Source organism: Carassius gibelio, chromosome A20, assembly GCF_023724105.1.
Source record: "Carassius gibelio isolate Cgi1373 ecotype wild population from Czech Republic chromosome A20, carGib1.2-hapl.c, whole genome shotgun sequence".
NCBI classification, from domain to species: domain Eukaryota; kingdom Metazoa; phylum Chordata; class Actinopteri; order Cypriniformes; family Cyprinidae; genus Carassius; species Carassius gibelio.
In genome coordinates this window covers 8,334,252-8,347,751 of record NC_068390.1, presented here as the reverse complement: position 1 = coordinate 8,347,751, position 13,500 = coordinate 8,334,252, and the positions used below count along the sequence as shown (strand labels likewise).

General features: G+C 38.6%; 1 protein-coding gene across 1 annotated transcript; it reads right to left on the bottom strand.

Annotated features, from left to right (window-relative positions):
• Positions 1 to 77: 77 nt before the first annotated feature.
• LOC127939067 (protein RD3-like) lies at positions 78 to 5,148 on the bottom strand. The gene is made up of 3 exons (XM_052536067.1): positions 4,973 to 5,148; positions 3,583 to 3,902; positions 78 to 1,039 (listed from the first exon to the last, which is right to left on the bottom strand). The coding sequence occupies exons 2-3, from the start codon at positions 3,867 to 3,869 to the stop codon at positions 673 to 675; spliced, it is 654 nt and encodes a 217-aa protein (XP_052392027.1). The 5' UTR covers positions 3,870 to 3,902; positions 4,973 to 5,148; the 3' UTR covers positions 78 to 672.
• Between the last annotated feature and the right edge of the window lie 8,352 nt (positions 5,149 to 13,500).

The window sequence follows — 13,500 nt, the reverse complement described above, 5'->3', positions numbered from 1 at the left end:
GATATCATATAGGTGAGGCGTTGTATTAAAATATAGGATACCACGTCACTTGTCTCAGAATCACAAACGCTAGAAGCAAATGTGCATTCATCTTTATTTTCCAGCACATTGAAATTAAAACATTTATTGATTTTATACATTTACATTCTACAGTTACACTGATTAACTCAAATGACAAAGTAATGAAATAAAATGGATTGAAATGTTTCACAACAACTCATCACTTACACACTTGCACATCACAAGCATCTCCACACCAAATACAGCACAACCTGTCGTGAAAAATTGGGCAATAGTTTCCAAAGTTGACCTGCGCTTGAATTTTTTTTTGTTTAGTTGTATCATTTATAAAACATTTTCCAACATTTTTCCAAAAGTTCACAAAATACATTAGGCAGCTGTACTATTTCAGAATAACTTGTCATACACAATGAAACTGATGGTGAATGATCAGGCATATATCTGGTTTCCTGTTTTAGGAATTACTGCATATATGAACATTCAGTCAAAAATGGAAAGTGTGGCTTTTTGAGCTAGAGTCCTTGTAGCAGATTTACTGATTCATGGTGCTTTGCTTAGAAGTTGTTTTATTTCCAAACATCAACATACTTCTTACCTCCATACTTCTGGAAATAATAACACACTGAAAGTGAAGGTGATGCTGAATCCCACTCAAGCGTTCCCATTGATGCCCTTGTGCCTGAACTCTGGCATGCTCCACCCACGCTGCACTTTCTCTGTTGTCTGACCAAAGCCCTTCTCCACATCCCCACACACAGTCTTGACGTCTACTCCATCTTCCTCCGAGCCATAACTGTTTGATTTCAGTCCCAAGGTGCTGCCGAAAGGGTTGATCCGCACGCGAGACTTGAAGCTCATCAGCGACAGGCTTATGGGGCGTCTGTTGTTCCACTGGTGGGTCAGACGCTGAGCCTCCTGCTCCTCGTGAACACGCTCAAGTGTTTCCAAAAGCACAGAGCGGAAGAGTCTGGAAACCTCCTGCAGCTCAGGCTCATTCTCCATCAGCACCTGCCGAAACCTGTGACGAGAGAAGAGAGTGTGGAGAGTCTAGCATAACACTTTTGTAAAAGAAGCATCGTATGTTATTCATTATTTATACTATGTATATATATTGCTAACTTTCAGGAAACAATTTTAAGACATGAAGTCACAGCTGGAAGATATAAAGGAACATTTTGAGATATAAAGCCATAATTACGAGATAAAGTGAGAAAACATGAGATTTAAACTCACAATGAAAGGTAAAAGTCATAAATGTGACCTATAAAGTTGCAATTACAAGAAACAAAGTCACTATTAAAAAGCAGTTACAAGGAATACAGTCAAAACGGCAAAATTTAAGTGACTGAGGAAGATACAAAGGCACATTGTGAGAAATTAAAGTTATAGTTATGAGAAAAAAAGTCAAGTTTGCAAGATTTAAGGTAACATTAAAAGATAAAGTCACAAGTGTGAGGTATAAAGTTACAATTACAAGAAACAAAGTCACAGTTGCGAGATTTAGAGCACATAATGAGATATTAACTTACAGTTTGAAAATATAAAGGCACATATAAAGTAAAGTAACGTAGAAACAAAGTTACCCTTGCTAAAGGTCAAGTCACATTGAGAGAAATAACATTGCAACTGCCAGATATAAAGTTGCAGTTACAAGAAATACAGACACAACTGCAAGATTTAAAGTGACACTGAGAAATATAAAGTCAGAAATGGAAGATATAAAAGCACATTGTGAGATATGAAGTTAGATTTGCGAGAAAAAGACTTAAAGTAAAAGTAAAAGATAAAGTCACAAGTTTGATGTATAAAGTTGCAAGTACAAAAAATAAAGTCACAGTTGCAAGATTTAAAGTCAAGTTGACACAACTGATTGATATAAAGGCACAGTCAGAATTACAAAAAACAAAGTGACACGTATGATATTTAATGTGATACTGAGAGATATTACCAATTAGTGAAGTATTAGCAATTAATTTGCAGAAAAGTGTTCCCATATGATCCCAATGTGAGAATCCTGTAAGAACTGTTACTCATTTGTGACACATTTAGTACAGTGACAAAAAATAACCACTGCCTTTTTTATTGTAAACATTATAGAGTGAGAGGAGAACTATCATATGTATAGGCTCCTCAAGTGGACTTCAAGCACAAACTAAACTATTACTAATGTATTATAACATGATACACCTAGTGAACAGCATTTAACAGCCATTACCAAACTAAGAAATGAAGCAAAAACATCAGCCGCTCGTTCCCAGGTGAACTGTCGCCTGTGGACCCTATGAGAGCAGAAAATAAGCTCTTGACTCTTCAGAGTAAAGCAGCCTCTCAGGACCTGTGCGCTCTTGCTCTACAGACTAAGATGCTCTTAGGAAGTCTTAAGATAGGTTCTTATCTTTCCAGTTGAGTCATTGAATCAGTGTTTTCTTAATCTTCCTTCTTCTTTGTGTAATCAGTACAATTCTCTCAAAACTCACACTTTTTCACCTAGTACTCATACAATAATCATACACTACTATCTTTTTTTTATAGTTTTATGTATATTTTGAATCAAATGTATATATGCACACACACACACACACACACACACGTTTGTTTTTGTGAAAAGTGGGGACATCCCATAGGCGTAATGGTTTTTATACTGTACAAACTGTATATTCTATCACCCTTCACCAACCCTAAGCCTTACAGGAAACTTTGTGCATTTTGTGCATTCTGTATGATTTATAAGTGTTTGGAAAAATTGGGACATGGGTTATGTCCTCATAAGTCACCCTCTCCTTGTAATACCTGTGTCATACCCATGTCATTATACAGAGTTGTGTCCTGATATATCACAAAAACAAGAGCACACACACACACACACACACACACACACACACACACACACATATATATATGTGTGTGTGTGTGTGTGTGTATGAATTTCATAATACTTCACCAATAACCTTTAAAATATATTAGTTTTCTTCAAAAGAAAGTCATACATGTTTGTAATGACATGAGGATAAGTAAATAATGAGTATGTAATTATAGTCCTCCCATAAATGAAAAATAATGTCATAATTTACTCACACTCATGTCATTACAAACATGTATGACTTTCTTTCTTTTAAAGAAAACAAATATACTTTAAAGAGTATGGGTAACCAAACCATTACTATGGAATGCCATTGTATAGTTCATTTTTAGGTGAACTATCCTTTTAAATCATGGTTATAATGAGAGGGGCTGAAGAAAAAAAAAGTAGCTATGCAGTTGCTACCTGATCAGAAATGAACAGCGTCAGTCGGGGCTCATCTAAATCTGTCAGGTGCACATCCCGCGAGGCCTGTGTGTGATTTACAATTATCACTTCAGCAGGTTAGAGCTGCTTAGTTCACCTAGAGAAAAACAGGGCTGTCTTTGTGCGTTTCCTAGTACAGAGATCACAAAGACAGCTTAGTAAACTAATTACCCAGATCGCCCTCTCTTGAACCCGTGATAATGAACATCCTCATGTCGAAAACAAAACGTGCAGTGTGAGGCATCCAGCGCGTTCCTTTAACCCATCTGTCTTACCTTTGTATTGCCGTTCCGCAGTATGATGGTGGTACTTTGCTACACAGGTCCTCGAGGCCGAGTCTCTCTCCTTGGCTGATGTCAAATGAGGTGCGTGGGGTGCTCATGAGCCAGCTGTAGTCCACGCCGCTCTTCAGCCGCCGATATTCATTGTCTCGCTCCCTCTGCAGCCTCTCGGCCTCCTTCATCTGCCAGCTCAGCTCCAGCATCAGTGTGTCTGTAACCACTTCAGACGGCTCACGTCGTGGGCTCCGATAGTACGGTTCGTTCCAGCTGAACCACGACATGCTCAGCCTTCTGCTGCTCACCTTCAATTTGACCTGTTGAGGTGCAGTGAAAGCCGTCACGCTTACAGAAAACAGAGTAATTTAAACAAAAGTTGGGTGTACAATATATTTCATACCTTTTCTTTTTCACATAAGCTTTGGCATGAAGTGTTTGAGAGTGTAAAAATGTTCTGTGATGTACCAGGGTTAAAGGTGAGGTTTACTTTCAGCTTTCAGCAGTTTTGGGTCCTATTGACTTCTGTAGAATTTAAGTACAATGGAGCCCGAAATGGTTCGGTTATCAACATTCGCAGCAATGCCATAGAACTATTTTTGGCTCCCTGATGAACCTTTCATTAAACAGTTGCTAAAAAACATTTTAATAATCTAAAGAACCGTTTTCCACTATAAAGGACATTTTGTAGAATGGCAAAGTTTCGGGGATGTTAAAGGTTCTTCGTGGAAACACATATGATAAAAAAAAAACCTTTAATTGTAAGTGTGTTCTTCAAAATATCTTCTACTGTGTTTCACAGAACAAATAAAGTCACACAGGTTTGGAACGACATAAGGGTAAATAAATGACAAAAGAATTGTATTTAATTTTTTGGGTGCACTGTCCCTTTAAGGTTATTCTCATTTGCAACATCATATCATTGTTGGGGCTGAATGTTACCAAGCCTAAACCTCAGAGCACAGATGCTCTCTTAAACACCTGACAGACACCACAGCGCTGAGCTCTCGGCACATTTCCAGCACAGAATCTGTCTGTTTTGATCTGAATTTGTGGAGGACGCTGACTCAGGTTTTACCAGACATGCGGTGGTAACCAAACATAGTTCATAACCGTTTATTGTACAAAAGTAAACATGCGTTTACAATCTAACACCTTTTTAGAATCAAACATTTCAAGCTTCTAAAACTAAAAGTATTATGCTCATTGTTCACCTGTTACCACTGACATCACTGTAAATCACTGCCAATGACTCTCAAAATACAAAGAATGACATCTCAAAACGTGCTGAATTCGTTAGTTTTGTGTTTTTTATATCAATATTGTCTTCCTCTACATCCATCCACCCACTCCTCCCCCGTTTCATCACTCCTTTTCTCAGCCCCCTTACCTTTAGAAGTGATCCAGTTGTCCTGTACGGCTTTCAGATGTGTGATGGCCCAGGTCACATTTCCTCTTTGAGAGTGCTCTGAAGTGCCTTTCTGTTTGCGGTTGCTATAGCGATGCTCCCCAAGCCTATTCTGCCACATGCATCATCAGCTGAAAGGCAGACGGGATGAGGGCAGAAGAGAGGGGGAGGACGGGTCATGAGCTGCATAAACAGATTACCAGCATGTGTGGGCTATGAGGTCACGTGACTAAGATGAGATATCTGGTACTTATTTTCTTTTCGCCCATTTATGCTTAAAAACGATTTGAGAGCATGAGCTTCAAAGCAAGCGCTGAAATCTGACCTTTTGTTCAAAGAGAGCTCATATTCTGATTGTCACAAAGTTGTCCTTGTGAACAGGTTTAAACAAATAATAAATGCATAAATCAAGAAATAACAAATCCTATATTAATTTGAAATTATTATTAGTTTTTCAGTTAAGATATGTTGATATGTTTCCAGACATGTTTTGTGTGACCTAGAAGCTCGGCAGTGGCCTGGAGGACAGCAGATGGAAAAGGTTTAATCTAAGCAGATGTCTCAGCTTAGCAGTAAAACCATGACATGCATGAGGCCTGTCGCTCAGTTTTGTCTCTTAATGAGTCAAACACACTCACAAAGCATACTGATGGTCTATTACGTCTGCTGAAGATTGGGTCTATAGTCTAAGTTTCTCAATAAGAAGTACTTGTTTATTGAGCTTTCAGACTAGAGCTGAATTACAGTCAGGCTTTTATTCAGGAACAAATGGCACTATTACTCGTGTGATATTAGCCTGCTCATAATCCTAGTATAAGACAAAGACGAATTCCAGTCAGAGCGTTGTCATTGATTCTCTTCAGAAGCACTTGTTAATGTCTTGTTTCCTTCCTCAGGTTCCCCACTCTTCAGATATAAAATCACTTAAGACTTTATTTTCATAGATATGATCAACTTCTAATCACTTCTCCTTTCTGAGAGACTGCACAGTTCATTTGCATCGACCGAATCAAGGTTTGAAACTTTAATATGGAGGTAAATCAGTAGCTAAACTCGAGAGGTTGAAAATCTGAATGTGAGAACTTGTCATATTAATATTTGTATTTGTAAATTAACATTTACTCTCACAGCTCTGATGTGAAAAGCTGAATCTTTTAATTTGCACACAGACAATGATCAAAACATCCGTGTTTTTAATTGGAAGTTGAGAATTAATAGTTACAAATGTGTAGAATGACATTCACACAAAGACAATAAGATACACAAATGTTATGTTTAAATAGCCTATATTTATAGTTAAAAATTATAGTAAGTAAAATACATAAGGCACCAAATAATGTTCAGTGAAAACTGTGAAGTCATTGTGACAACTGTCACTTCATGACTTATTGATTTATTATTGTCTAATGTTCCTTGTGGCTCAAGTGGTAGAGCATTGCATTAGCACCGCAAGGTTGTGGGTTCAATTCCCAGGAAACACAAGTTAGGTAAAAACTGTAGGCACTATAAGACGATTTTGGATAGAAGCATCTGCTGAATGCATAACTTTAAATTTTAACTTAAAACTTCCAATACATGCAGATCTGGAAAGACAACCGCAGTAACTGATATACTGTATAGATTCAGCTTTTCACATCTCATCTGTGAGTAAATTTCAACTTACAAATACGAATGTTAATATGACAAGTTCTCACATTCTGATTTTTAACCTCTGGAGTTTTGCTACTGTATTACCTTCATAGTTTAACCGTAACTTACCATTACAGCAAAGCCTCACCCATCCCCAACCTAAGAAACATGCTTTTCTACCTTCTCACCACTAGAGAGAGACTTTGACCAGTGTTACTCAAAATATATTGGAAGTTAAAAACTGATCAATAGTAAATCAATATGTCATGGAGTGACAGTTGTCACAGTGACTTGATGAGCAATTTTTTTTTTCAGTTTCCACGGAAAATTATTTGATGCATTATGTATTTTACTTACTATAGGTTTATTAAATATTTTACTATAAATGTACGCTGTTCTTGTACTAAAACACTAAGACTGTATTGTCTTCAATATATATATAGTCAGTGGTAAACATTTTTACATGTTTGCATGCATTGACAAATCTCACTACATATGAGTGCATTAGGGTAATTTCTTTAAAAGAGGGACATGGAACATGAGAAACAGTTCACAGAGAGAAAGAGTCGAATCACAAGTGTGGTGTGACTGTGAGTCAGATCTGTGAGGTGACTGTATCAAATAGCAGCAAAGATGTTTGTATTGCAGCACAGAAGGCATTGTGCTGCATTGCTTTACTCTGATGTCAAGACCTGAAAGTCATTGAAGAATGAAGAATTACCTAGTCATCCAGTGTTTCTCATTCGTAAATCTTCGAGAAAACACGTGTCATTGCTATTCAGAAATAGCACATTCATATACTTGTAAACATTTACAATATGCAAATCATTACTATTCACATTAATAGCATTTTGAAAAAAAAAAAAAAAAAAAAAAGAAGAAATAGAATAAATGAAATGATAAAACGAAAAAGGAAGTGCTAGTACAGATCATGTGAGATGCTTGTGCCGGTGTTGGGGGTTTCCAGCGTTTGCTTACACAAGTGTTTTTAATAGCCTTTGCTCAAGGACCGATTTCATCCGCTAAAGTGTTTATGATCCTGGACTGAACATTTGAGCTTTACCACACTGCTGATTGATAATGGGAAGTGATTAGGAACCTGCACATTGATCAGTTATATGTAATTGATAATGTAAAGCTTTATGTTGGCTTTTATGGGTTTTTAAGGAATACTTTTCCCACACTCAATTCCTTAATCACACTTTATCAGCCACATGTCCAGACCTGTCTGCCTTTATCTTTTTTGTAGAACATGAAAGCAGAAATCTTTACAAAACCTTTACTTTACAAAACAGGAGCTCACAATTCCTAAAAAATGCAGTAAAGGCACCATAAAAGTAGTTAATTTGATGTGTGCAGTACATTTCAGGTTTTCTGAAGACATACATTTGTGTGAAGAACATATCACAATTTATATAATTATTCCACTCCCTTCTAGCCTCTGTTCAGATTCATCTTGAGATTCTGTTCTTTATCATTTTGCCATTGATTTTGTGATAATAGTCAATGATGTAACAACTTGAATCTTAATCTGTTCCTTATGCAGAGCTATCATAACGTTTGAGTTGACTACTTTTATGGCACTTTTGGCCATCTTTGAAATTTGACAGCCCCACTTCTTTTTTAAATCTAATTGACAATTATTTTGTTTATCTCTAAAAGAGCTGAAAGAATCAGTGGAGCTTCAAATCATCTGATGAATTGAAAATCCATCCATTAGACTTCAGCCTTCCTTCCTTCCAGATTTCGCAATTCTGACTCACCAAGTCTGACTCATGTAGAAAACGCTTTTCTTCAGTATTTCTTTTTGTTGCATAATCTCAGAAAAGTGTTTCTCAAAAAAAAAAAAAAGGCCTAAGGCTGGGTTTGATGGCTGTTTTTATGGCCAAAGCAACACCATGCTGATGCAGGCATTCTCAGAGCTGTTTTCCACAGGGGTTATTCTAATGTTTCATGTTTTTATTTCCTTGTTTTGGTCACATGTAGTAGAAGTACTGATGTGCAATGTGCCGTCTCAGCAAGTGTGAGGCAATAGCCTAGTGTTTCCCAACCGTGTTCCTGGAAGCACAGCACCAGTTCACATTTAGAGTGTCTTCCCTTATTTGACCCATTGGTTTTAGGTTGTGGAAACGTGATTTTCCCAACTGAAACCAGTTAAGCACAAACCGTGCCACAGTCGATTATGAATATTTCATTGGTCACACAATGCTGAAACAAATATGAACCACAAACCCTAGCCTACACCCTAACCTTACATCATCCTAACAGGTAACATTACTATTATTTGTGGTCAAAACCATCTATGATTTTTCAGAACTCTAAACTAATGACTTAGGGATGTGATAACTGACTCGGGCTTTATTCGAAATTACCCACTATTCCCAAGTCCACTAGTGAATGAAAACAAGTGAGCAAATTCATACACTAGTTGACCAAAAAGAGATTTTGCCATTGATTTTCTGTATATTTTGTGTTCCTGTGACTTAGTGGTAAAGCAATACGTTAGTAGCAGAAAAGGTTGTTGGTTCAAATCCCAGGGAACAAACATACTGATCAAAAACAAATGTATAGCCTGAATGCACTGTAAGGCGCTTTGGATAAAAGTGGCTGCCAAATGCATAAATGTAATATTCTGATACCAATGTCACATTAAAATGCCAAGTGTTACTTTCTTTGGGAATGAATACACAGCATGATGGAACATCTAGAGCTCTTTCAGTCAGACAGATAAGGATTATTTGTAGCGCAACCTTATTATTTCTAATGATTTGTTTCAGTTATTTTGAGTGGACATTCCCTAAACTGGAAGTGCCTCCCATCATTTAAATCAAAATTGTTCAGAAAAAAAGTGGATAGATATATTGAGCAGCAGTGTTAACAGAGAGCAGCTGTCACTCATTCTTGCCTTGATGTGATTTGATGTGAAACCCCTTATACATCCACAGCTGTTCTCGTGCCAAAAACCCCGTCCCTGCCAGACTAATTCCTCCTTACTCTGTTCTGAGGAAATGGAACCAAGGAAAGGATCACTGATTTATTTGGAATGTGGCAACTCAAAAGTTGGGCAGAATTTCAAAGTTTCAAAGTTGAGCAGGCCAATATCACAATAGTGAAGAGTGACTGTTAATTTGAATTTGTTTTTCTGCAACATCTCCATTGCTTTTTCTTAGCATTACAGTTATGCAAATGTACATTTAGAAATAACCATATTATGCATATTGTATGTATTTTAGATAGTGAGAACAATTTATTTGCTTGAAACTCCAGAAGCGTTAGGAAGCTGACTATGTAGACAGCTTGGTAAAAGTATATAACAGCACATATAATGCTTATATAGATGTCATCGAATGGGACACTATATGTATAAAACATATATAAAATGAACTTGTTGTCCTCCATGATCCCTGTTCCTCCGTGATAAACATGACAAACTTGTAATTATGACTTGAGTAGTGGAAATTTTAACACACACACTTGGGAGAGAACTGCCAGCTACTTATTTCTATTCATACATTTTGGAAAAATGGTACAAGAAGAAAACCAAATGATTGTTTTAAGTGTGAAAATATAGCAGAAGTAGCATGACATTCAAAAACTATGGACTTGTGTGACACTTTATCTCAGAGAGTATGATGTTCAGTGGTAGTAAAGCTTTTATATAGGGATGAATGAGTGCTGAAGGTGTGAGGGAGTTGTGCTTTATTAATGCTGGCATGAATCCACACACTACTGTGTGATGTATTAGAAAAACACTTCTAATGTGAATCTTTCGGCTGTGAAACAGGTGTTGGTTCATTATGAAAGGCAGGTTTTGCTGAACCTCTCGTTATAGAGTCATGTGACAGCTTTGATGAGGCCATGTGCTGCTGTGTAGGATGCATTATCAGGCTGCGAGTGGCTTTTATGCAGTGGGAATGACTTTCTCTCTCCTATTTTTTTTTTTTTTTAGCTATATAGTTTCCATCATGACTCAAGGTTCTGCAATAACATCCTGAAAGGAGTCTCTTTCGGTCACATTTCCTCAAACCAGAGTTGTGTTAAAAGTCTCTTCAACCACAAACCTTACACTTTATCCATAGTTTGTTTTCAAACCTAAGTTTTTAAACTGAAACAAAATAGACAATACTATTTACCTTTCCATTTCACAAATATTTTCAAGGATATTAGATTTTTAAAAATGCAGTCAATGTTTGTGGCACATTGACACGCCATTGTCGAAGTGAAACCACTTTTTAATGGAAAAAGTGGAAGCTGGAATGTAATGTCAGCATAGAGCTACATAGAAACTGCTTTTGCAATATAAGATCTTTTTGGCTGAATAACATCTTTTGCCATCCAACTCTCCATTATTTGCAGGACATTTGATAAATTGCTAATATGGCAAGGTTTTTGTAGCAAAGGTAGAGTTGTCAGCAGTTACAGCAAACAATGTGAGGATCAAGCCAGGTCTTGCTCGAAATGTTCATATTGCTATACATTTACCAACTGGAGTGTCACTGAATAAATGAGCCCTCCTAGTGCATCCGACAGCAAACGATCAAACGATAACTGATTCCATGTTACATACCATGACTTATAAATTCACATTACACCATATGTGTAGTCTGAAATACGATAGGATCATCACTCTCACCTCAATGGCTTGGTAAGATCCCAGCCACCTATTTGAGGTGATGGCCAACACTCGTACATTACAAGTCCAACTCTCATGTCCCAGTCAATAGCGGATGTCAGGATTCCTGAGCCAGTCGATGTCCCTCTGGAGCTATCGTCCGCTCTAACAAACCTGATCATATGGGGTGCTATCGTCCTCGTGATGTTGAGAGTCTTCCTTTTCTCTTCCTCCAGACCTGTAGCCAGCTCGGCAAGTATCTGGTCATGTCTCCATCTGAAATTTCCATCAGCCAGGCTAGCTTGACATGATGATAACACATGTTCAAGGCTGGCCAGTTTCCCACACAATGTGCAGTTTGGGCTCTCAACCAGCCCCAACGATGGAGATTCACTGGTGTTGGTAGGACATCGTATGTGGAGCACAGGAGGAATTTTATCCTATTCTCTTCCATCCACCATATATCCCTCCACCCCAATGATCTTCCTTGGATCTTCCGGCTGCCCTTACTTGCCTACCCTCCTCCTCCACCATATGGAGCTCTTCCTGAAAGCTGCAGTGACCTTTAGCATTAGCGTCCCTCAACCTAGCTCTAGTTATAACTCCTAGGCCCAACCTGCCTTGGTTGACCATCCCCACGATGTCTTTGTAGCGTAGTCTTGCCTCTGCATCTGCCACAGCCCTGCTTGCTGACCATTTCCGTCCTGTGCAGATGGTGATATCTGCCTTGCGGGCCAATTGGTCTGTACTGCATGAAGCGTTATCACCTGCCGGGCTTTGGCCACCTTAAACTCTTCAACCACACATGTTAATGGAAACTGTAAATTGCTTCCCGAGCTGTACAGGCTGATTGAAGAAAGGCTTTTGCGGACTGACAGACATCTGGGAATGAAGGTGTTGGTCCTCCTTTCCAAGGCTTCAACTGTTGTTAATGGTACTTCATACATAAACAGTGGCCAAAGAAGTCTTGGAAGCACACCATGCTGGTTGCCCCAGAGTTTAAATCTTCCAGGTAGCCCACTCGCATCCAAGCTTCCGCCTGCCCAAGCATCTCCTTCACACTCTCTTGGTCACTCAATTCCACTCTGAACCATTTTCCCAAGCTCTTAACGGGTCTCTCACTGACAGTGAGGATGAGATCTTCTCCAATCCTGAAGCGAAACTGTTAATGCACGCCTCCTTTTCTCAGCACAATGCTCCTCGACATTGCTGGCTTAAACTCCATCATGGCGCCTGCAATAATCTTGCATAGGTCTTCCACAATCCACCGACCTTCTGGAAATTATCTTGCCGTTATAGTCAGGTCATCCATGAATGCCTTAACTGGAGCCTGCTGAATCCCGCTTGCCAGAACTGCACCTCTTCTAGGCTTCTCCACTGTCTTAACCAGGAGGTTCATTGCAGCTGCAAACAAGAGGACCGAGATGGTGCATCCAGTTACGATTCCTTTTTCCAACCACTGCCAGCTGGTGGTGAAGTCCCCACAGGTGAATCGCATCCTAAAACGATTGAAATACTCCTGCAGGAGGTGCTGGACTTTCTCTGGGACATGGTACGCATGTAGTGTGAGATCCACCAGCTTGTGAGGGACAGTTCCATATGCATTGGATATATTGAACCACAGGACTGCAAGATCTCCATGGTTGCGCTTTGCATCCTCAATTATCATTGAAATGATGCTTGTATGCTCGATACACCCTGGAACTCCTGGAACTCCCCCCTTCTCTACTGAGGTGTCAATATAATTGTTGCTCAGCAGAAAGGTGGTGAGTCTGCTTGCCAATATTCCAAAAAAATATCTTACCCTCCACATTCAAAAGGGAGATGGTATGAATATGTGTATAATCTACCTGAAGATTAATTTGCTATTATCGAAGCAAACAAAACATTTATTGGTTACATCACTATTTAAAGGGGTTACATGATGGTTTATTTTGTGTAATGAAATGTTTATGTGGTATAAGGTTAAAAAAAACACATTATTTTCCTCATACTGTACATGATTGTTTATCCTCTATGCCTCACCTTCTGAAACATGTTGATTTTTACAAAGCTCATCGTTTTGAAAAGCGAGGTGTGCTCTGATTGGCCAAATACCTCAAGTGTGTGACGAAATCTTACGCCCCTTAACATACTGAGATGTATGTCCCGGTCAGAACACTGGTGCCACAAGACAGAAACATTAAAGCCCATTACAAGCCATTTGCTGCATCCAGTGGGGACATTATTATGGATTATAATGACTAAGTTCACATATTGCGTCTTTTGC